Source organism: Thermobia domestica, chromosome 16 (assembly GCF_964235325.1).
Source record: "Thermobia domestica chromosome 16, izTheDome1.hap1.1, whole genome shotgun sequence".
NCBI lineage: Eukaryota > Metazoa > Arthropoda > Insecta > Zygentoma > Lepismatidae > Thermobia > Thermobia domestica.
The window spans coordinates 73235799-73261816 of NC_137469.1; the positions used below are offsets into that span (position 1 = coordinate 73235799).

The 26018-nt window shown below is 35.8% G+C and overlaps 2 protein-coding genes across 2 annotated transcripts in view; both read right to left on the reverse strand.

Annotated features, from left to right (window-relative positions):
* bisc (TM2 domain-containing protein 1 biscotti) overlaps positions 1–5673 on the reverse strand; it is a 37762-nt gene extending 32089 nt beyond the window's left edge. The window contains exon 1 of the mRNA XM_081742591.1: positions 5500–5673. The gene's annotated coding sequence lies outside the window, so the exon portion shown is untranslated. The remainder of the gene's footprint in view (positions 1–5499) is intronic.
* A 9704-nt stretch (positions 5674–15377) lies between these two features.
* Positions 15378–26018, reverse strand: part of LOC145673163 (cellular tumor antigen p53-like) — a 72555-nt gene continuing 61914 nt past the window's right edge. Inside the window, exons 8-9 of the mRNA XM_081742595.1 lie at positions 21554–21666; positions 15378–15763 (exon numbers count right to left, since the gene is read on the reverse strand). Of these exons, the coding sequence (XP_081598721.1) occupies positions 15739–15763; positions 21554–21666 (138 nt within the window). The 3' untranslated portion in view covers positions 15378–15738. The remainder of the gene's footprint in view (positions 15764–21553; positions 21667–26018) is intronic.

Sequence of the window (26018 nt, forward strand, 5' to 3'; positions counted from 1 at the left end):
AGCACGCACGAATAAACCACGCTTACATTTATTATATATAATTAATAAAATCTCATATTAGGACTAACTTCGCACACCAAACTTTTAACAATGCGACTTTTTAAATTCTGTTCATCATCTTTATTATTATTATTATTATTATTATTATTATTATTGCAATAGCTATATGAAGCAATTGTCTTGGCTAATTTCGTTAATACACACCATTCAGCAACCGGTAGTTGTAGAAATCAGGCTTTTGCAACAGCAATTGTTAGCTCAATCGGTAGAGCGCAGACTTATGGATTCAAGGGTTACGAGTTCGAATCTAGCCTAAGTCAAAAGATTTTTTTTCTGATATAATTCTTGAGATTGAAATGTTTCTCTCTTCATCTTTATCTCGTAATTCTGAATAGAGATGTTTGGATGTGAAAGAAAAAAAGTATACTAGGATATAAGAAAAGAAAAGATAAATTACATGATACCTTTTGCAATTTTTTACTATATTTTCACCTATCTAGGACGTTTCTAAAAAGTTCAGACTTCTAGACCTCCTTTTCGCTCTCTTACGTATCCTTTAACTAATTTCTACAATTACTTATTGAGTCTAATTTACTTATAATTACTTATTGAGTAATTATACATATATTACAGATATCTTATCTCTTTTCTCTACATCATGTCTTGAGATGAATGTTTTGACAATAGGTTACAGACACGATTTTACAAAATAATTCGATCTGCGATATCAGTGATACATATTGTGGTGTTTAACTTAACATATGAAACAATAAATAGAAAAACTGAGAATACAAATCTTTTCATGCACTGATGCTTCAAATCTGTGTCTTTACTCCCTATACCTATGTTAATTCCCTTGTCAAAATAAAAACTCTTCAAAATTAATCAAAAATTCTTATACAACCACCCCTACTTGGAGTACTGCGCGGTCTCATACCCGTCACTGCGATGTAAAGGCACTTATGGCGACGAGGATACATAAAACGAAGGACTTGTAGCAAAAACAACCCTTGTCAAAACAAGATTTATTTTCCTCAGAAAAATCAATAGAAAGATGCATGTTTTAGAAGGTATCAGACACATGTATGAAAAAACAGATTTGCAGAGTTTCTCATACTGTATACTCGAGAAAGCTCTCTTTTCATTCTTCAGAAAAAAATTGTGTTTTGGCAAGAATTATTTTTCAAAAACCCCTTAGTTGATATTAAAAATTGATATTTTTAATTAGATTATAGACAGACTTAATCATCAGGATTATATACTTGCAGGCAGACAAGATTATATATATATATTAATCATCATCAGCTTCTAATATCTACCGTTTGTGGGAAGGAAACTCTTGGGCCACGCCGTGATCAATTTCGCACACGACAGAATAAAGTCGCCTATAACTCAGGCACTATTAATCCTACACTAATATAAGTATACATTTTTTGAAAGAGCATAAAATGAAGAAAAACTCGTAGAGGAAACATTTTCCCGAATTCGATCTTGTAAAGAATCTGTGACTAAAAAACTGACGTTATGCGCAACCAATACTGAGTAAAACTGAAAATAACAAGAAAACCATTATCTTTAACTGAAAAATGCACTAGAATTAAATTGTAGAAGACAATTAGAGAAACAAAATGGAAAAAGTTTGGATGCTCTAGCTCCAATGGTTACGGAGTTATAGTGAATAATAGAAACGGCTAAAATTTTGGCTTTCTACCCCTCCCCTTCCCTCCGTGAGGTATTTTTCTGGTATCCGGCATTTTTGTGATCAGTGATGGGTATATATTCAAAAAATATCGGATGCCATACTGTTACATGATTTGCTCTTAAACTCGAAAAGGAGAGCAGTTTTGTCAAGTTGATGCCTAGACTATTAAGAAGCGAGTTAAATTCTGATAAATCCTGCCGAGCCAAACTTATGTACTAAGTAAGTAAACGAAAGATACCCTAACCTATTTATGTCATGTTAAAGAGCCGGCGAAGGTTGACATGATAAATGACTAAGGAACATTTTCCAAGGTACTACGAGTGAAGTTCGTGATTAAATAATGGTATATAATAGGATAACACTTAATCATATTCAAGGTACCGTACTTTAGTTTGCACGCATATTATCCATCTGCATGCAATTATTTGGGCATCTGTCAGGGTAATAATAGTCTAAAACGTCTCAGGGAATCATTTATAGCACAAAAAATGGAAGAAAAATGATTTTCAAATTTGACGTATTATCTTAATCTAGACCGAGTACAGTAGGGTAGAGAAAAACAGAGCATTCGTTTTCTGCATTATGTTTAGCAGAAGGGATCCAGAAGTACGTAAAAAAAAAAAAATAGAAAAATTACAGAAGAAATGAGTTGAAACAACGAAATTTTAATTGATTTCTGTGTTATTTAAAAATGGAATCCAGGCCTGCCAACTGTACGGGTTTAACAACTCTGATATGGGTGTACGGGTTGCTATTGAAAATGTACAGGTGCACTAATAACTTTGACACTGGTTTTGGCGCTTTCTACGTTAAGGCATTGTCGTATTTAAAGGAATGGTAAGATTACGAAAATTCTGTATACAAATACTGTGAACCATTGAATTTGGAAAACACTTCCCAATTGGTCTGATGTTACTGATATTTTTAAATCATGTTAAAGTTAACGTAAGCTGTATTCAAAATTCGCTATTTTAAAAGAAGTGCAAAAACGAAATTGATCAGTCTTCTGTTGTTAGTTGTAAATGGTTAAAAGTTTTTCAAGCTATACTGACTCAACAGAGGTGTTTAATTAGTTGCATTTGTATTATCAACACCTGCAAGCAATGCATTTTGTGAAAGAATGTTATGTTTAGTATGATGGGAAATGCTTGGACTGATGCAGGGAATTGTATGTCTGAAAATTTACTGAAATATGAACTAATGGTAAAAATTAACTTTCACATGACCCTCAAAGAATTTTACTCTTATGCAGAAAAGAATCCTGCTGTATTGAAAAGTGCTAAAAATGAAAACAAGTATAAATATAAGTCTGTTCAGAATTAATTGTTAATTCAGTTTCAAATCAACCTCATTTTGTTTCTCTAACAAATATTGCTAAACATAGATTTAAAAAGAAAAAAAAAAGAAAAAACAAACATACAAGATTATGTTTAACTAAAATAAGGTTCTAATTCAAGGAAATTGAATTTCAAGGACTCAACTGTGAATGTACGGGTGAGCAGGTTTCAAAAATTAGCAGTCCTGATGGAATCGTATTACATGTTGTAGGAATGAGAGCTGCAAAATGCTGTAGAGACTACATGTACACTCATGTCCAAAATTATTAAGCATGTCTATAAATATGTTATTGTAGGAATGTAATATGTTAACGATTTTGCCCGGTATTTCTTATAATGTTAGTATGTGCATAATTGGCAAAGACATGTATGTGCCAAATTTCATGTCAAAAGAGCAGTAAATAAGAACAAGGTCCATGTTCCGTTAAGGGGGTCCAAAACTAACCAAACCAAAATAACGATATATTATGTAATCGAACGAAAATCAATAGAAAGAAGTGAAGAAATTGCAAATTTCGTGTGGAAGAAATTACTGGATCTCCTTGACGGAACACTGACCAAGAACAATAAAACGAAAATAGAACTTTCTTGTCCATTTAGCTACATTTTGTTTTACTCACTCTAATTTTCATATTTATAATTCTTTTCCTATGAAATTTACCACAAAGATACATTTTCCGATTATACACATAGCAGCAGTATTAAAAGTACCCTGCAAAATCATATTATATTCTTACAAGAAGACAGTTATAGATATGCGACAATCATTTTGGACATGAGTGTACATACCAGAAGCGCACATAAGGAAATATGAATACAAATATGCAAGTAGTTAGCCCTAACGTAACCTAATATTAATAGGAATAAGAGAAATTTTATAGTTTTATTTTTTCGAAAATTATCCAAGATCCCTTTAACTGAACATAGGCCAAGCAGAGTGAAGTAGGATTGGGTTAGGGAACCAAGTGTAATTTCTTGTGTCTACGTATGAACACCAGCTGGAGCAGGCATTCACCCTAGTATTTTACAGTGTTTGCGTCCAACTTCACTGAAAGAGAAAAGATCGCTAATTTATAGCTATAAAGGTTAAGCCTTGCTAAAGCTAACCTACACCGAAGAATGACATCTTAAAAGTAGTATGAGGAATTTAGTGGCAAAGACAGTATATATGCAATGAATATATATGTGGAAGACTGTTTGGTAAGTCTTTACTTTGACTCCAACTGTGACTTTAATCGGTTCTTATAGGTTCAGTTACTTCCTGGAACTGTTTGTGCGTGAGTCACTTGTTAGAACTGTTCGTGCCTTTGGTGTGACGTCTTAGTTCATATTTTTCCCACTAGGTGTCTGTGTAGTCATATGGTAGTTGGTTAGTAGTCACATGTTCTGTGTGCATGTATGTGTGTGCTGCTGTTTGTGGCATGCGGGAAGCGCGTAATTGAATTGGTTGAATTGAGTTAGAGAAAACCTATCATAGTTGTGGTCTAAACTGAAGATATTTTCGACGTATTCTAAAAGTGGACGTTTATTGGTTTCTTGTTTGTAATAATAGCAAGTGTGCTCGGTTTAATAAAACGACGTGTGTGCGGAAAGGAACATTTTTCAGTAATGTTGAGTATTGTGCATGTGTTCTTGGTATCTTATTTTTTCGTGTGTGGGATCAGCAGTTATGAGTTCATTATTCATGAGTGTTCTCCTATGGCGAAATGGTGAGTGTTTTCTTTTTTTAATTCATATTATTTTTATTCTTGATTTGTTTTGCATTTGAGTATTAGGCAAAGTATTTGGTTTGCTGCTGCTTGTCCTATTGTCTTGTTGAGATGTAATTTTTTTTTCTTTGTCATGCACTGATTTATGATTAGAGACGAGTGTTTTTTTTTTTTTAATTTTTCCCTTCTTATCTTAGCTTTATAGTAGTGGTGTGATTATTTATTATTATTTTGGATGTTTTTATGGTACTTGAGCGGGGGGTTGGGGGGCGGTAGCCCCCCATTTAGATCTCAAAATTCATAGTCACCGCTTCACCTGAATTGATGTTTAGTAACATTGTGGCCCTTGTACTTATAGTATAATTCTTAACTTCGTATAGTAACATTGTGGCCCTTGTACTTATAGTATAATTCTTAACATCGTATAGTAACATTGTGGCCCTTGTACTTATAGTATAATTCTTAACATCGTACCTTACTTTCACTGTGTTAGTAATTGTAATCGATTCATGTGATCCGGTTTCGGGTGCTCCGGGAACCGGATCACATGAATCGGTTGAAGTCACAGTTGGAGTCAAAGTAAAAATTTGCCGACTGTTTTAAATATCCATCAAATTCTATACAGGCTATATGCAGTTGGAGTGAAGCATTGTGGCAACATAAATGTTTTTCATGATATATCTCTACGAAATGAACACAATGGTACTCTTGGTTTTTCACACATTCCTTAAATAATTCAAATAATACATACCGTTATTTATCCTAATTGCATTTTACCTATACAATTGAAGTCATATATATCGGCTGGTGATAAAAGGTCAAAATATCATGTCCATTTCAATTAATTCTACATCCAGAAAATAATGTAAACATTTCAATAAACCACTGTACACTTCCGCAATTGCTCCCGTCAGCTGTTTTCGTATTGCCAGTGTTGCCAAGACGTTTACTGAAAAGGTGGCTGAATGAGAGATAAAATGACTCCAATTTAGGGTGTACTGTCGCTAAGAGTTGCAGATATAATGCTTCTGACACATTTTAAACAGTATTTATGTTATATGATTTTTAAGAGTTCATAGAAGTGGCATTATTATTTTTATTATCTTATAGGTGAAATTTTTATTTTTTGTCAAAAAGTTGAGGGCAATACCCCCATGTCCCCCATAACTCCGCCTATGCCTTAAATTTAGAACTTTCATTCGTTAATGCTGTCACCCATTTCGAACATTTTAAAAGCACACAGTTTCTAATGTACTGGAATTTTATTTCTTATCGATAGTATGAAACGTTGTAAATAGTTGTAGATTTCCATAACTGTTCTCCAAGTGGGTCTGTATACCAACCAAATGTAGTCTTGTCAAGTTTAATAATAATAATAAAAAAAAAAATCCAAAGTAAGCCTCTTGAAAGCAGCTTTTATTTGTAAAAGAATACATAATGATTGCTTTAGGCTGTTGCAATGGTCTGTCCAAGTAGCTTGATAACAATTCAGCATAGCATAACTATCTTTGATTAAAAAAAAAAAAAAAAGTTTGGGAAGGTAAGATGACTGTAGAGGGCACCCCCACCGAACAACACCCCCAGAAACCTCCTGTGATACCATCAGAAGCGGCGTTAGGTGCGCGTAGGGGCCTAGTGTTAATAATGATCCGAGGGGTCAGTGCACTGGTAAAAATCGCCAAGCGTACGAATTCAAAATTTATCTGCGATATAAGGCATATATATATATATATATATATATATATATATATATATATATATATATATATATAGAGAGAGAGAGAGAGAGAGAGAGAGAGAGAGAGAGAGAGAGAGAGAGTACTATTGGATCGTAGGGTGAATTGGATTACTATTGAGAGTATTACTGGTGAGAGTACTATTGGATTAGGGGTTCAGCTGAAATATCACACAAGACCTTAAGATAGTGTATGAATAAGCTTGTGTTTGACTCATATATATCATACAAGAAGGAATGCTTTAAGATACACTAGAAAAATGGGGCACATACTGGTGTTGGGGCACGGAAAACCTTGTTCACATGGCTCATGACACAAGACGGTTATGCGTGTACCTCTTGAACTGCTCACAAACAGGCAAGGCAACAACACTGATTGTTCCTTAATATGTCATATGATCACTTCGAATAGCCAACAGAGCCTCGTATCTGCGTGGCATGGATTCAATCAGATTATCGATGAGTTCTTGGGGAATGTTGTGCCACTCATCCAGAAGAGCGACTTCCAGCTCTGGAATGGTTGTTGGATTTACTGGCCTAGCGGCAATTCGTCTACCATGCATATCCCAGACATGCTCAATTGGAATGAGATCCGGAGAGCATGGTGGCCACTTCTTCCGAGCGATACCCTCAGCATCCAGCATCTCATCCTCTAACCGAGCTCTGTGAGGACGAGTATTGTCATTCATGAAAAGGAACGAATCACCAATGGCACCAGCATAAGGAAGAACAAGAGTTTTCATGATCTCATCTCTATATCTGATAGCCGTCAAAGAGCCATTTCGGATGATGTGGAGCTCAGTACGCTCACCAATGCTGATTCCTGCCCACACCATCCGTCCACCACCATGATACTGGGATCTTTTTCGCACAAACATGGGATTGTGTCGTGTTCCACAATCTCTCCAGATGAAAGCACGTCGATTATCAGGCTCCACACTGAATCGAGACTCGTCAGAGAACAAAACATTGCCCCTTTCATTGCGTCCCAGCCCACGATGTTCCTCCGCCTACGCTCTTCGATCAACACGGTGTCATGCAGTTAATGGGACACACACCATAGGCCTACGTGCGTAGAGTCCACCTTCTCGAAGGCGATTGCGGACCGTTTGAGTGGATATTGTGCGTCCTGTTGTTGTTCGGAAGACTTGCGGGAGCAGAATTGTATTCTGACGCCGGTTTCGACGGGCTGTTAACAAGAGATAACGATCGTCTCTGGCTTTGGTTGCTAGTGGACGGCTCTGTCCTTGTCTTCTTCGAACACTTCAAGTTGTTTGAAATCGATTCCACAATCGGGAAATCACACTTTGTGAGCCTCCTATGGCATGTGACACCTCCCGCTGTAACTGACCAGCTTCCAACCTGCCGACAGCCCGCCATGCCAACGATTCTGGAAAATCACGTTGTTGCGCAATTTCACTACGTAGATTTGTGACGCACTAAACACAATGAGAACAAAGGTATCCTGGAGCTGGAATGTGTTGGCAGCGCCACACTACAAAATGATATCTGTTAGCGCCACGTCACTGATCACGTGCACAATGTTTCAAATGGTTCGTTTGCACGTTGGGCCTTCATGATTTTAATCTGAACTGGACAAGATACAGTGTTCTCACATTATTCGTAAGAAGTTTTACATGTGTTTTCATCTGATTCCCTAATTTTTGATATATATATTAGCTAAATATACCCATTCTTCGCATGGAAGTCAAGGCCTGTGGAAGTATTACCCTCATTTCCGCAACCGCGAAAACTATGGATCTGAGACTAAATCGATCATTTTGTATTACTTTTACATGTCTCGGTATATCCCCCCCCCCCGCTGATTCTCGGTCCGCATACAATGGTAGCTGAATTTGCAAATCATCGCTAATGGAAGTGTCACCATTGTTCTCAGCGATCACGAAAACTACGGATTTGACACTAATATCGGTCATTTTGTATTACTTTTACATGTTTCGTATCCGCACCCCCCGCTGACTCCCGGCCCGCATACAATGGTAGCTGAATTTGCAAGTGATCACTAATGAAAGTGTCACCATTCATCTCAGCGACCGCGAAAACTATGGATTTGACACTAATATTGGTCATTTTGTATTACTTTTACATCTCTCGGTACATCCCCCCCACGCTGATTCTCGGCCCGCATACAATAGTAGCTGAATTTGCAAATTATCGCTAATGGAAGTGTCACCATTGTTCTCAGCGATCACGAAAACTATGGATTTGACACTAATATCGGTCATTTTGTATTACTTTTACATGTTTCGGTATCCGCACCCCCCGCTGACTCCCGGCCCGCATACAATGGTAGCTGAATTTGCAAGTGATCACTAATGAAAGTGTCACCATTCATCTCAGCGACCGCGAAAACTATGGATTTGACACTAATATCGGTCATTTTGGATTACTTTTACTTGCCTCGGTATCTCCCTCCCCCCCCCCCCCCCCGCTGACTTACGACCAACATGCGATTGTAGCTGAATTTGCAAATCATTGCTAATGGAAGTGTTACTATTGATCTCAGAGACCGCGAAAACTATGGATTTGACACTAATATCGGTCATTGTGAATTACTATTATATGTCTCGATATCTCAACTCCCCCTTCCCGGTGACCCCCGGCCCGGTGCCGCATAGCATGAATTTGGAAGTTAATGCGATCGGAGTTCCACCATTGATTTCAGCGATCGCGAAAACTATGAATTCAACACTAATATCTGTTATTTTCTACTACTTTTACATGTCCCGGTAAACAACCCCTGATACCCCCATGGTTCGAATTTTGACAAAATCGTTTAACTCTGGTCTGGAGCCTGGACCAAGGTATTCTTGACTAAAATTTGGTAACTCTCGGTCAATTTGTCTGATTCCACTATTTCGTAACTGACTGACACTATTTCGTAAAAGCTTTAACATGTAACAGGTTTGAGCCAATTTACTAGATAATTTTTGAATGTGAATTTTCCAATCTAATGTATCTGACACCCAAAGACCAAGAAATTTGATACCCGAGACGTAATTCAAGGTTTTGCCGTTAATTGTTACACAAAGGCGTTTTCTTATCTCGTTTTTTGCTACGTGAAAGCACATGCACGAAGACTTTGTTGTGTTTTGTATTAGTTTATTTCTATCCATCCAGTCACTGACGGCAGACATGGTGGAATCTACTGCATTACATAACTCAACGTAAGTTTCTCCAGTTACTAATATATTTGTATCGTCAGCAGACAGAACAATTTTAGCAGAGTCTAAACATTGTGGCAAATCATTTATATATATTAAAAATAGAATAGGGCCTAAGATGGAACCTTGAGGAACTCCCAATTTTAACTCTTTGGTATCTGAATAACATTTGCTTACTCCCCGAGTGTCTCGAGTTTGACAGTTAATTTCAACAGTTTGCCTTCTGTTGGATATATACGATTTAAATCACTAATAAGCATATCCCCTAATACCATAATCTTGCAATTTTTTAAGTAAAATTTGATGATCAATTGTATCGAAAGCTTTGCTAAGATCAAGAAATATGCCGGTTGTATATTTCTTAGCGTTTATTGAATTTAGAGCAGAATAGAGAAAGGAGTAAAGAGCAGTTTCAGTAGACTTATTTGTTCTAAAGCCATTTTGAGCAGGAGATATTAAGTTAAAATTATTTAGAAAGCTAACTAGTCTTATATACATAAGTTTAGGGATGCGCACGAGTCGAGACATGTCTCGAATCTCGACTCGACTCGACTCGAATTCGAGTCGAGACACTCTTTGTAAAATTCGAGACGAGTCGAGACAAACGTATTTCTTGACTCGAATTTTCGAGTCGAGACAGCTGGTAAAAATCTCGACTCGACTCGAATGTCTCGAAAATCTTTCTATAATTTTTAATATTATTTTGAAGAAAATACTCGTTCAGAAACATTCGGCACGAGAATTTCGGAAACTGCAGGACTTGTCAGGTGTTCGAGGAGTGCTGTGGTGATTGTCTTCAACAAGTGGTGAAACTAAGGGGAAAAGACGTCCAAATGTCGAGGGGTTGGGCGCCCCCTACTTCATTAAAGATGTGGAGAAAAAGAACGAGGACAAAAAGAGAAAGAGAACGAAAACAAAAAAGAACGAAAATTTAGATGGCTCACTGACCGTTGGGAATTATCCCTTAGTTGAAGCGATGGTTGGAGTAATAAAACCAGTTAATATTTCCGCTGTTGTATTGTTGATTTTACAGAAATGTTCAAAAATAAGCAAAACGTGACTCTGCACAAGATGTTTACTTACCCATAGTTTTATTATTGTCAACTGAACCCTGAGTGTCTGGGATGTTTCTGTCCCTTCTCACTTTACAACTTGAGAGGGGAGGGGGTATTATCATCAGGGTACCACTAGTAGTACACCGCTAAAAGAAATGCTTTAGTGCTGCGTCGGAAGCGGCATGTTTTGTATATATTTCTTAAAATGTTACCCATTCATAAAGTATAAATTCCCCCTTCCTCCCCTGATTATCTTTCCAATACAGAGAACCGACTCTTTAAATGAAGAACGAACCCTGAACCTTCCCGAAAATGCTAAACTGATTGATGCGTACAAATAACAAATCTGTGGATGAATCAAAAAATGCAGATACATGAGAAGATGACGACGAAGATAGTGCTTGATGCAGTGCAGTCCATCACATGTAAATAGATTTGAAGTGTTCATATTTGTGTATGTGTACGTGTGTATGTGCTTGTTTCTGAGTGTGTCTTGTAATTGTTATATTAATATCCACTGGATTGAGTGAAAGTATAAAATAGATTTGATGACTGCCAAATTGACGTCACATTGGTAAGTTATTATTTTTTAATGTTTACTAATATTAAATTAGATTATAGTTTAGCGTCGTTTTTAGGAGCAAAGCTCTACAAGACGTGAACGTAGTTTAACGTCGGATTTGAAACACATGAGCTCCTACCATGAATCAAACCTCGTTCGAGAAAGGCGCATCGCTAACAACATAGCAACGGGGAGCTAAACATTTACTAATATGTATATTAAGTTGTAAAATTATATTCGTTTAATTTTCACTAATATAATCTTCACAATGTAAAGCATTCGCTAGACACGTTATCTTGTTTAAAAACAAAAAGCCTATCTCTTATGTTTCCGTCTCGGGGTTGGACTGCGGGATGATAGAAATCCGAAAGAGATGTTTTTATTATATTTTGTACAGTAGATCTGCTCCTTCATAATCTCCGTGTTTGATAAGAATGAACCTCCCTGGCTCACGAAAATGTATACGCAATATAACAAACCATGCACATTAAATGCCAGACTAATATAGCAAACATTGAAGATGCCCTCCTAGAAAATTTTCTTCGGCTGTCCATGTCTGGAGGTACACAATTTCGCAACTCAGTGGATACGATGTGGATGTATTCAAAGTCCACTGATTTACCCATCAAATTTAAATTTTATAAAAATATTATCAGTGAATACTAACCTGAGAAGAACTATTTTTTTAATTCGATCGCTAAAGGAGTTTTTTTTTTCACCAGGTCTCGGTAATCGTCCGGTACGAAAACTGAAGTTTGTACAAGTGTTTCCCCAGCAAATTTTTTGAGAAAGGGGTCCTCCAGGAGCGTTATTTATCGGGTAATTCCTGCGTTTGTTATATACATATATAGATATAAATATAGATATACTGTATAGTTCGAATCCAGTGACATCTTGACAGCTTTTTCCAATGCTTTTTCTCAGTTGACTGCCAACATACTAGCACTAATATCGAAAGTTTCATAGATCATGAAATTAATAACAATAAACTTCGATGAGATTTTCCTTAAATTGCCCCTGCCTAGGTTTAATGATTTGACAAGAAATTTGGCTATTCTTCTTTCTTAGCTATTAGTTCTAAAAATACAACTTAAGCAACATTGATCTCCATACTGTTGGATGGATTGGAGTTTAGCGGCTCTTTCAGGACTGAAACTATATGAGACATATATCTTCAGTTTAAGGTAGAATCTAATCACAGTAATGCTTTCAATTTCAAGCCTCTCTCACCGGGAATCGAATTCGGAACGCGTGTACCGAAGGCGCGCGCGCTAGCCACTACAGAAACAGAAAATCTGAACTCTATTGGTTCAACAGTTTGTATCCTTACTTTTGGTGTAGGGACACGAATTGTTTATTGATGAAATTATATTTGAATCAAATTCGAATTTAAACTATTGGTCTCACATAGCCTCAGCGATGAAAAGAAGCGCTAAATTACACAATGGCTCAATCTGGATCATCAATAATTTATTCAATATAGCCGTCCATATCAATATTTGGACTCATTCACCATCTGCATTTGCTGAGCGTAGATTAAATAATCAACTATTATTAAAATTACTATCATGATCTCACGTACAAGATAAAAAAGTTCTTGCCGTTTTTGATGTCTCATTAATCACACGGAAGAGAGAGGAAACGAAACGACGCACGTATCTGCCAAGCGATAGGGAGTTATTCTACCCATCGACCTTCAGTAATACAGGTATGTTGCGTACATAGAGTAGTCATAGCTCGCCCAGAGTCGAAGATACGAGGCACGTCCAGAAAGTAAGTTCCGTTTGGTAATAAAATTAAATTGTGTACAGATACAGAAAAATTATTTATTGCACAAAATTCTACAACTCTTAAACTACTTTTCCACATAACTGCCGAAATTTTGCAGGCATTTGTCATAGCGTAGCACAAGGTTTTGTATACCTTCTTTATAGAAGTTTGCCGCCTGTGTCTTCAACCAGTTGGAAACAGTTTCTTTCAGCTCGTCGTCATTGTTGAAGTGTTGATCGTGAGATTTGGGGAAATTCCATACCGAGAGCACTAATTATAAACCTGCGGTTTTCCTGGATTTTGTCATCAATCGCATGAACCAGTTCTTCTGTAACCAAAGATGGACGCCCACTTCGTTCTTCATCGTGCACGTCACTACGTCCTTCATTGAATTGTCGGACCCATCTTCTCACCATTGAATCACTCATCGCATTTTGTCCGTAAACATCGCAAATTTGCCGATAAATTTCACTTGGTTTCACTTTCCTCGCATTCAGAAAACGAATCACTGCTCTGATTTCACAAGCGGCGGGATTTTCAATCAACACCGACATTGTAAACAAGCACAACAAAGCGTACGTGACTGACAGCGATCTCCAAATGGCGCACGTTTCTTCTCCTTGATACAGAGCGTCTACCGCGCACGTGCGGAACTGCGATCGCAGCGCTGCAGCGGAGATAAATTGAAACGGAACTTACTTTCTGGACGTGCTATGTATATGGAGGTATATGGAGGTATCGAAGCAGCTTGTTCGCGTGTATTTGTTGTATGACTTTAAAGTCAGTCATCGCATCAAGTTGCCGCATATGCCAGGCGTTTGGAGAGAATGTCGTGAACGAATGCACCGCCAGGCATTGGTTCCAGAAATTCCGTTCGAAAGATGTGAGCCTTTCGGATTAGCCTCACAGTGTGTTGGATGACGATGACCACATGTGTTGGATGTCGATACCCTGAAAGTAGCCATCAAGGAGGAGGGTGGTCTAACGTATGATGAACTTGCAGAAATGTTCCATGTTTCCGCTGAAACAGTCAGACTGTACCTGCATGGGATAGGAAAATCAAACAAGCAAGTTGATACTCCACACATTGTCGGCAGCCAATAAGGAAAAAGTGACAGTCTGTTTGCCTTGCTCTTTCGGCATCTGACACTCATCTTTGATCGCTTGCTTACTAGTGATGAAAAGTGAGTCCTCTATGACACTTCCAAGCGTACCAGACATTGGTTGTCGCCACATGAACTTGTTCCTCACACCTCAATACCACCTCTGCATCCATGAAAGGTTATACTTTCTGAACGATGAAATTGTCGGTAAGTGGTGCATTACGAGCTCCTTCCACCTGTAAGACCATCCCTGCTGAGCTCACTGTCAGCAGTTGAAAAGGGTGCACCGTGCTTTCCGGGAAAAGGAGCCGGTATTGGTGAATCGCAAGGGTGTTCTATTCCTGCACGACAATGCCAAGCCACATGTGGGAAAGAGGACCTGGAAGACCCTTCAGCAACTTGGCTGGGAGACACTGTACCATACACCATATTTATCGGACCTTGCGCCAACAGATAACCACCTGTTTCATTCCCTGGACAATCCTCGTGGGAGAACCTTTGCAAATGAGGGAGATCTGCGGAACGCACGAACTTCTTTGCATCCACGATCGCCGAGTTTTATCAGCAGGTTATTGTGCAGCTGGAGAAACGCTGCAAAAAGGTGTTGGATGCTGATGGAGATTGCTTCGAAATCTAAAGTACGTACCATCCAGTATTGCTCTCTGTTTACCACTGTTCTCGAATACCAAGAATTTTTTTTTTTTTTTTTTTTTGGTTACCTTGTAGTTTCGCGTTTAATTTCCGTAGGAGTTCACTTTCTTCTTCGCTAACAGAACTTTAAACTCAAGAAACAAATCTCTCTGATTAGTTTACTTACTGCATAAACTTTACTTTATGAATATGAACGGCATGGGATTCGCTTAATAACAAACAGTATTTGCCTCCTGTGCTTAAATTGCATCGTTTGAATTTTGTCCCTTGTTCCGTAAAGTATTCCCATTTCGCAAAATATTTTTATCATTTATCTATACCTCTCATTATACACTGTAAGTTTACAAGTGTCACAGTGAAAATCTTACTTGAAAATTACAAGATTTGCGCGACGATCAGAATTCTTTACACAAATACACTAAAACTTATCTAAATTAATTAATTTGATTTCCACTGAAACTGAAAGAAATGATAAATTAGCAGATTTTACTGTAAAATATAAGGTTTATCTTTTTAACAGATTATGCTGTATTTTTGTCTTTTGGAGATTGCAATGATAAAAAATAAGTTAAAAGATTCAATATATATTTATTACAATATTTTACCATATGCTTTACAGGAATGTATGAGTTATAACGTTCACCTCTATAGTATACAAACAACTTTAAAACTAAAAAAAGATAAATAAAAATAAAATAAAAAAAAGAGTTCATTCACATAAGTTCATTCGTTTACAACCCTGCTAAAAACAATATTAAAATAGATGCATCAGTTTCTTTTAATACATTCTTGGAAAGCAACATGGATTTAGAAATCAGGCACAACAATAAAGACTCTGAAGCTCAGAAGCTATCTTGCGTCTCATTCCTGACCAACTCATGCTTCTCATGAACATTGTCCACTACATGCACGCATGTTTAAATATGAAGTTATTGGTTGTTCAGCTGTTTGATGCTGAAAAAAAAAGAAAAAACTGTCATTAATATATGAATATTATTATTACTACACAAATTCAGAGAGATACAATGCTGATTTCGATGAAGAATTCAATAAACATTTGATAAAAGAGTCAACCTACCATTACATAAGTATCGTAAAAAAAATCTTACAAATTAGATATATTTATTTTTCCTTGTCTTCTAATTCATTACACGTAATAAATGAATTAGCATTATGCTTCCTCTCCTTTTCCCTCTCCTCACCTTCAATTCTTTGATTCCTCATGTCTTTCATATCTTTACTGTATGTGGCTTTTATGTCTTTACTACATATGTATTTTGTCTCTTTATTGTGTTTATACTTCATCTCCATGTCTTTACTGTATAGGTCCTTCATGCCTTTACTATATATGCATGTCCTTCATTTCCTTACTATGTACGTCCTTTATATCTTTACTGTACATGTCTTTAACGTCTGTATTGGATATGCCCTTGATGTCTTTATTGTGTATGTCCTTAATGTTTTTATATTTTCTTTATTTCTTTACTGTATATGCCCTTCAATGTTTTTATTGTATATGTTCTTCATGTCTTTACTGTGTATTTCCTTTATGGCTTCACTGTATATTTATTCGTATCTTTTAAATTGTATACTTCAGTTTTTCAAACCAACTGAAACAATAAAGTTTTCCAGAATAAATAAACTTACAGCTCCAAAATGGTGGTAAACTGACAAGTCATTGTTTTATCCTCTTTACACTACTGTCATCGGGAAGAGGAGGCTGTGGCTCGGCGGTAGAGCGCTCACCTCTGGTTCGTAGTCTCTCTAGTTCTATCCCAGCTCGCGCCAAGTAGATATGACAAATATAGTGTGCATGACTTTACAGAGGGTCTCCCGTTTCCTCCCACTTTCTTCTATCATAACCGTCTCCCTTAGCCTCTGTGTACAATTGTGGGGCATTAAAAAGAAAAAGACGAAAAATTAGTCATTTACAGTAGTAATTACCAACCTCATTTACCTGGTGCAACCTTCATAATATTTACATACATTACGTCCCCGCCCCTGTTCTTTTTGTTCGTTGGTCATACGTGGTTTTTGGCAGACCATTTCTGCGACTTCAGATACAGCTTTCAATTCTCAAATAATAATAATAATAATAATAATAATAATAATAATAATAATAATAATAATAATAATGATGATGATGATGATGATGATGATGATGATGATGATGATGATGATGATGATGATGATGATGATGATGATGATGATGATGATGATGATGATGATGATGATGATGATGATGATGATGATGATGATGATGATGATGATGATGATGATGATGATGATGATGATGATGATGATGATGATGATGATGATGATGATGATGATGATGATGATGATGATGATGATGATGATGATGATGATGATGATGATGATGATGATGATGATGATGATGATGATGATGATGATGATGATGATGATGATGATGATGATGGTGGTGGTGGTGGTGGTGGTGGTGGTGGTGGTGGTGGTGGTGGTGATGATGATGATGATGATGATGATGATGATGATGATGATGGTGGTGGTGGTGGTGGTGGTGGTGATGATGATGATGATGATGATGATGATGATGATGATGATGATGATGATGATGATGATGATGATGATGATGATGATAATAATAATAATAATAATAATAATAATAATAATAATAATAATAATAATAAGAGTGCTGCTAAAGAAAGTGTCATTACGAAGAAATGATGGAGGACGTGGACTAACCAATATCCGAAGTCTACATTATACACAAATTTAAATATTAATAAATTATTTCTATGGAAAACAAGAAAATTTAAAATTAAAATTTAAAATTACATAGAGTAATAATAGCAATGGACCACAAATACACACCACTTCATATAAGCCAGACGGAGGAATCGAAAGTAATGCCAACGGTAGAAACAACAGAGAACATAAGGAAGCAATGGAGAGAAAAAACACTATATAGGCGATTCCCAGAACAAGTCAACCAGGAATATGTAGAAAAACGACACTTTACTGGATAAAAAAAGGAGATTTTTATCCAGAAACAGAAGGATTGGGTAAATTGCATATTACTATAACGCCTCCTTAGATAAGAAGTGGGAAAAATAAATAAATGAATAAATAATAATATCCTATTCTCACGAATTTATATTTGTTTCCAGCAAGACTTCTGCATACCATTGTAGTGCAGTATTGTTACTATTATCATATTAACAATTTTGGTCTTTATAAAACCACAGTTCTTACTCAATACTCAGTTTACATTTCTACGATATTTAACAACTCTATATTAAAATATTTATATTATTTGTAAGTCAAATAACTATAACAAAAATCGTAATTAAATGTGCATTCTTGGTTCTTTGTAAATCAGTTATGAATTGTTTGAAGTTGCTTTTATTTATTTATTTATTATTTTTAGTTTTATTTATTTTTTGGTACTTTCTACCACACCGATAACCCTTCCGACAATTATTATATATACCGGGTGAGGCATTTAAAACTGTTTTTGGAAATATCTGGAAAATTACAAATCGGATTTTTTAAAAAAAAGTTGTAACAAAGTTGTTCGTCTCCAACAATACTACACTCAACCCCCTGCCTCACCTCCCGCGGGCGGGAAATGGGTCAACATTGAAATCTTAAATAGGAACCCCCATTTTTTATTGCAATTCGGATTCTCCGGGAAAAAATACGTAACTTTTGTATTGATTTTTTTATTCTTTTTCGTTTCGTGACGATGGCGCTGTAACCGACAAAAATCAAAATGGGTTACTAACAGTTGAAACATGAGGCATTTAAAACTGTTTTTGGAAATATCTGAAAAAGTACAAATCGGATGTTAAAATAAAATTAAAAAAAAAAAATGTAACAAAAGTTGTTCGTATCAAAGTGAAACATCCAACGATACCACATTCGACCTCCTGCCTTAAATAGGAATTCTTTTTTTTTTTCTTTTTAATTGCAGATTAGGATTCTCCGGGAAAAAATACGTGTTTCAACTGTCAGTAACCCATTTTGATTTTTGTCGATTACAGCGCCCTCTATCACCAAACGAAACGAAACGAAACGAAAAAAAAATTCAATACAAAAGTTACGTATTTTTTACCGGAGAATCCGAATCTGGAATAAAAAATGGGGTTTCCTATTTAAGATTTCAAAGTTGACCTCTTGAATAACAATAAAAAGTGTAAGCAAAATTACAAAATGCAATTGGTTTTACAGGCACTAACTTTGTAAAATTACATCATTTTGGGATCAAATTTCAAATTAAAAATTTTCATGAAAGAATCAGTTCGAAATTTAAGACAGACCACAAGTGTGCTAGCATTTCAAACTAGGTTTAAGTAAAAATTAAAATTATAGTTAGTTCAAAATTTTATAAAAGACTGAAGTGTTTCAATTAGGCTGGAGCATAATCTCGTGTCAATGTACACTACTTCATTTTGATTTAACGCAATTGTTATAGTGTTCTAATATCGTACACCGGCAGTTAATAAACCGCGATGCAGTGTAGGTAAGAAGTTACTTTTGAAATAATTCTATGTGACATTTGTATTGCTCTTCAGTACAAGTAAGGTCAAGTTGGTAATTTAATTTTGAAAATACTAAAGAACAACAGAAGTACACAGTGGTAGGTTATTATGTATATATATATATATATATATATATATATATATATATATATATATATATATATATATATTTATGTATATATATATATATATATATATATATATATATATATATATATATATATATATATATATATATAATAAAAAGAAGACGGAGTGGTTTTTGACATTGAATTTTCATAACGGAAATTCAAGAAACATCAACATTGATTGGGTGCTTTACTGAGTATTGGTTTAATTATTAATATGCATTCTATTACGTAATTAAAGAAATTTCCTTATAGCTTAAGGCAGCGTTTCCTAACCGGTGTGTCGCGAATGGGTTGCTGGTGTGCCGCGAGGAAATCGAAACAAAATTATTAATTCTATAGTAATCAAATTGCAAGACAGAGAAAAAGGTATATTTGTATTTCACATTACTACTATGAATCTAAAATTTAAAGTTTCATACTGTGTTACTTTCCTGTAGAACATTTTTCTGTACATTTCTAATTTTGAAAAAAAAGTATTTGTTATCATTGTTATGACCATTATTGCTTCTTTATTGTTGCAGATTATTTCGTAATTTGAAATTTTAAAATATTATTCAATCCTCCCGGCGAACATGCATACGAATTACCTACATTTGTGTTTTAAAAGTAAAAGCGATTTGTTTGTTCGTTCGTTATTTAGTAATCCTCCTCCTTAATGAAAGATTGGATACAGTTTTGGAAAAAGAAAGTGTATTTTTAACAACTTGAGTCGTATATCTGATTGCAATTGTTTTCTATTTTTAAATTAAAATGAAAAATAAGCATAATGATTTACCACGGGGAAAACTAATGATCGAGCTTTCTTCTCTGTGAGAAGGATGTCAGTAATTAGAAAAAATAATACAGTATTTTATATTTTCAAATAATAATAATAATAATAATAATAATAATAATAATAATAATAATAATAATAATAATAATAATAATAATAATAATAATAATAAGTGTGCCGCGACAATTCAAGTTACCCTGAAGTGTGCCGCAAGTTGAAAAAGGTTGGGAAACTCTGGCTTAAGGGTTAATGCATTTGCCATAGTGCACACTGTTCCCGGGTCGCCAATGGGCATATCGGAATTTCGGTACTGACCTAGCATTGTGAGCTAATTAGAGAGCTACCTGAATTAAAAAGTGACGAACTCTGGTCTAGAAAGCCAGATAGTTGGGTTAAGATTTGATGCACTGGCTACGCATTGTCTATTTGATACCAGGAATTTGACTTATCATAGCTCTTTGTTGGTTATAGCTCCAAGAATTTGACATGGATGTGCTTTTTCCAACAACCAAACTCTTAGTTATGTCTAAGAACAAAACATACCAGAGAAGAGACTCGGAACGCATCTTTGCATTGATTCCTACAAGTTCGAAATAGTAAATGAATACACCTACCTGGGATCCACAATCACGTCAAATAATGATCAGAACGCAGAAATTAAAAGAAGAATCATAATTGCAAACAGAGCATACTTCGCACTATTTCCCTTATTAAGACTCAATTTCATCTCCATAAACACCAAAATGAAAATATACAAAACTTTAATTAGGCCTATAGTTAAATATGAATGACGGACTGTGCAGAAAGAAGAAACACAACTGCTAGGAAGTTTTGAACGGAAGCTTTACGAAAAGTATACAAAACAAGAGAAAAAAGATGAAAACACACACCGAATCAGATACAGCAACGAACTATACAATAGATACAATTATGCAAGCATAGTAACGCATATAAAGCATAGTCGTTTACAATGGGTAGGGCATATTGTCAGAATGGGAGAAGAAAGAGCAGTAAAGAAAATTTTCTTACCTGACATAGAAGGTACAAGGAGAAGGGGAAGATCGAGAAAAAGATGGTGGAATATGGTATTGGGGGATATGAAGGACGCCGGAATACAAAACTGGAGAACAAATGCGGAAGATCGGAAGAAATGGAGGCGGATTTTGACGGAGGCGAAGGCTCGACTAAGAACTGTGGTGCCATAGAAGAAGAGATGCTTTCTCCAATAGCATAGCGGTACAATAAAACTTAAATCTTTTGGATGCTAATAATAGAAGTTTATAATTGCTAATAACAGTAAGTTAAAAAATACACTTACATGTGATCATCGAAGGTTTTCAAAAATTGAGGTGATACTTCTCCTTTCAGGACACGTGACTCTGCTAAATTTCTGCATATGTGTCTCACTTGATCGAAGTCCTCTGGTAACACCTATAATGAAAAACATCAACAAATATAAAACTTTGAAAATAAAATGCGAGGTGTGCTCAAAAATGTTAAATTTTTTAAAAATAGGGAGACAACGTCTTCAGATGGCGTTCTTCAGCTGCCTAACGCATATAGTGGCATATCTTGATAAAAGATCGCCTTTTACTGGGTTCCGATCTACGCGTTAATGGTCAAGTGACGTCGTGTACAAGCTGCTCGTCGAATTAATGAAAAGATAACAATGAAGGAGTTGGAGAAACAATACATCTGTCACACAACAATCAATTGTATGAAATTTGCGTAAAACTCGGAAAACTTTCTAAATTCTTAACGAAGCATACAAGAATGACTGCATGCACTGAACTCAGGCGTTTTATGGAAGACGGAAGTTCAATTGCCGAAAGTCCAAGGACTGGACGATTTTTCACGGTAACAGACGACTCAACACGTTGAGATTGTGAGCACTGTAATTCAGGAAAATCGTTGTTTAACTATCCGTGAAATTGCTGAAGACACTGAACATCGTTTCTAGTCCACATAAGAAATTCACGAAAATGCGACGAAATTGAAATCGACGACACCGAAATGAGTTATTTCCAGCAGGCGTTCCAAAATTGGGAGAAACGATGACAACGGTATATTGATCGTAGAAGGGAGTACTTTGAAGTGAATAGTAGTTGAAAGTTTGTATAATGAGCAATAAAGCAAGAACAAAACAAGTTTGGTCTTTTTATGAAGATATCTCGTACATCGAGATGACAATAACCACCAAATATATCAAATATTATTTTATACTGTACTGATGGGTTAACTAGAATCGAAAGGAAGTTCACAATACCAATGCACACCAAAGTACAATAACTAGATACTAATGATTTCATTTGTAAGAACTGTGTCGTAACCAGGGTTTGCCCAAGTAGGCCCAGCCCGAAATAAACCCGGTGTTTTTTTTCGGGTTGGACCCACCTGAAAAAAAAAAAAACACTTTAAAACCCACCTGGGTTTTTGACCTATTTGTTAGTATATTATTGGTACAACTAAGGTGATCACATTGTAAGTGATTTTTATCAGGTTTTAGACTTTCCTTGGGCGAATTAGAGGCTTTCACGTTAAGGTATACAACAACATTCAACATAAGACCTTTATAAAGCTCTGAATTCACTAAATGAATTAATTAAAAAAAAAAGAAAAAAAAAAGCTATGATAGTTATAGAACAATTTAATGTATGGATTATGTTTATAGCCTTTTGAAGTAAAATAAGCAAATTTTGTATTTTAGAAAATATTTTCCGTGAATAGTGTGCTCATCGACTCGGCGACACCGAGGACGTTATCACTCATACGTTTGACGGGTTTAAGGTCATAGGTGCCGGTACTAATAGTACATGTGTAAATACATTAGTAAAACTATTAGTATTATTTCTTACCTTTGCTGTAAAACACAAGTTTTTTCAACTAAAATCTGGTTGAACAGTAACAGTTTAGTTCAGTCATTTGTTGCTACTCCTCAAATACGCATTCTGTAGAATCAACACCAGCAATAGCGTAAAAATTCTTGTCAAATTTAAGAAGCTTAATGCTCGGGTTTCCGAAGACTATATAACGCTTCTATTTCAAGTGCTGAGTTCAAATTTCCGTACTAGTGGAAGTTTTGATGTACACGCCGTGAAAGAAGTGCTCGGGAAATTCCCGAATTAAACGCAGAAGGATCGGAAATTAATACTTCAATAATAAAACTATTTATTTTACGCTTAAGCCTGCCATACGTCCCGTAAAAAAATGGAACAGTCCCGTTTTTGGGCCCCGAGTGTCCCGCGACCCCGTAAATTTAGTCGGTACAGGGAAATGTCCGTATTTTAACTCCGATACATTTCTGCTATCAATATCAGCTTATTCGAAAAGTGAAAAACAAAAAATTCTGACATTGGGTGGGAATCCTGTAATAAGTGAATGAACAGTACGCTGTTGCATGTAGCAGTTTCGAGGAAGTTATTACACCACCCTGTTCGATTTGATAGCGAATGAAATTTGCAATGCTACTTTTTCCATTGAACTTGATGGAAGCTCGGATACTCTCTGGAACATTAAAAAAAAAATCAAAAAAATAAAAAAAAAAAGGCTTTGAGTGTTTCTACATTTACAAACACAGGGAAGATGGCTGACCTGTTCTCCAGCAACATATTAGATAAGTTAACAAGAATTATAATCTTTTTCAGAGGCTAGGGGCACAGAATTGTGCTTTGGTCCAGGTCTTAGAAAAATGTAAATCTGGTCCTGACAATTACACACGACACAGGGAGAAAAATCAGCTTTTCATTAGATTAAACTGACGAACGTAATTTTGGCAAATACAGCCATGTAAATAAATATTGCTAAACGCGCGAAGAATATTGAAGGTAGATTGTACCACTGATTTAAATAGCTTGCATATTGTTTTCCAGTAAAGCATTTTTATAGCACATCTTAAGTTTTTAGGCATCTTTAGTCTATACAATTAATTGCAGGGTACGAAGAGAGAAAAGCAGCTGCTGGTTAGTGAACTTTCGCCAATTATATTCTTGAAAAAAAAAATTAAAATTAAATAAAATGAAATCTTTTACTTTTAGTCTCACGGTTATGCCAGCTATGCTCAAGGTGACGGTGATGATGAGAAATGAATGAAATGACGGAATGAAGAAAGTGGGAGTAAACGTGAGAATCCCGAGAAAATCCACGCACAAGGTGTTTGTCCACCACAAAGCTCACTTGGCGCGAGGTGGGATCGAACTAGGGACCCCATGCACCAGAGGAGAACGCTCTATCACTGAGCCACCGCGGCCTATAACACTTTTGTTCATAACCAGACTATAGTTCAATTCATTGTGTTGGAAAGTTGAGTGTGTGTGTGTGGGGGGGGGGGGGATCTGAGGTGTCCCGTATTCTCATGGAGAAAATATGGTAGGTTTATTTACGCTGGAAGATGTTAATTTCGTGTAAGACATTTTGAAACATTTATTTATTTCATACAACATGAATTGTATCTTTGTTTTAAATTAATAGACCCCTTTTGGTATTCATATTTGGCGACCGTCAGTCAGGCTTCTGGATGACTTGATCTACATTTGTTCATTTGTCTGCCGAGGTCCTTCATGACTAAGCGGTTAGTGTACGCGTCTTCGGCGTGAGTGAACTGGGTTTGCTTCCCGGAGGGAGCTCATGTGGTTCGGATTCCACTTTAATCAGTAGGTCCCGTCTCATATAGCCTCGCTGCTGAAAGGACGTTAAATTCAAAATCAACTCAATTCGTTTGTCAGCCTCTACCACACACACTACAAGATACAACTTTCGACCTTTTAAGTTAAAATTTTCAGAGTACACGCACGAGACACACTAAATTTCCTGTATAGATTTTGGCGGCATATCAACGTAAAATGTCAAAATGGCGACCATTTTTTCAAAACAGCAAGTATCTACGCTACGAAGCGCAATTTTCAGTCTTTTAAGTTGAAATTTTGACGGTGGAAGCACAAGATATGCTAAATCTGCTGTATAGATTTTTTCGGCGATCGAATGTAAAATTTCAAAATGGCGGCCCTTTTTTCAAAACGGCAGTGAGTAGAAAATTGTTGCAAGTTATGACAATGACAATCTTGAAATATAAATCACATTTTAACACTTTTACCCCAAAGACATTGAAACATTTCGAAAAAACCTGATTAAACCCGAAAAAACCCATATGGGCCCAGGTGGGTTGGGCTTTTTCAAAAAAGCCCGGGTTTTTTCAAACCCTGGTCGTAACATTTATAACAATTGTATTGTAATCTAATAAGTAGTAAAGCTTTAGAGCGCGAGCTCGAAAAGGATATGAGAAACATTATACAGATTTACTAAACTATATATCAATCATTTCATGACAGAACCAGAAATCCATCACTTAACACACGTTAAGGAAACAAATACATCATAATACATCATCATAAGTAATTTATAAAAAGAAAATTTGGCAACAATAACACTAGACTTATTATTTATTTACATTCAACACTGCACTTAGGTTCGAAAATTTGAACTTTAATATATGTACGGTATTTATATTTTGTATGTATAATTTTAACGGTCTTTAAAAAGCGCTGGAAAGCAGAAAATAATTTATTACTATTATCTATGAAAGAAACTATAATCTGGCAAGTCAAACTATCACGCCTAATATAAAATTAGTTTTAATGGTAATTTTATGAAGCATTAATTTCTTTGGTATGGCACAGACTTCAAAATTTCTTATAGATAGTAGTAATGAATTATCTTCTGCTTTTTAGAGTTCTTTCATTATTTTCTGCTTTCTAGTGTTTTTAAGCCGGTTAATACTTTTTTTTTTT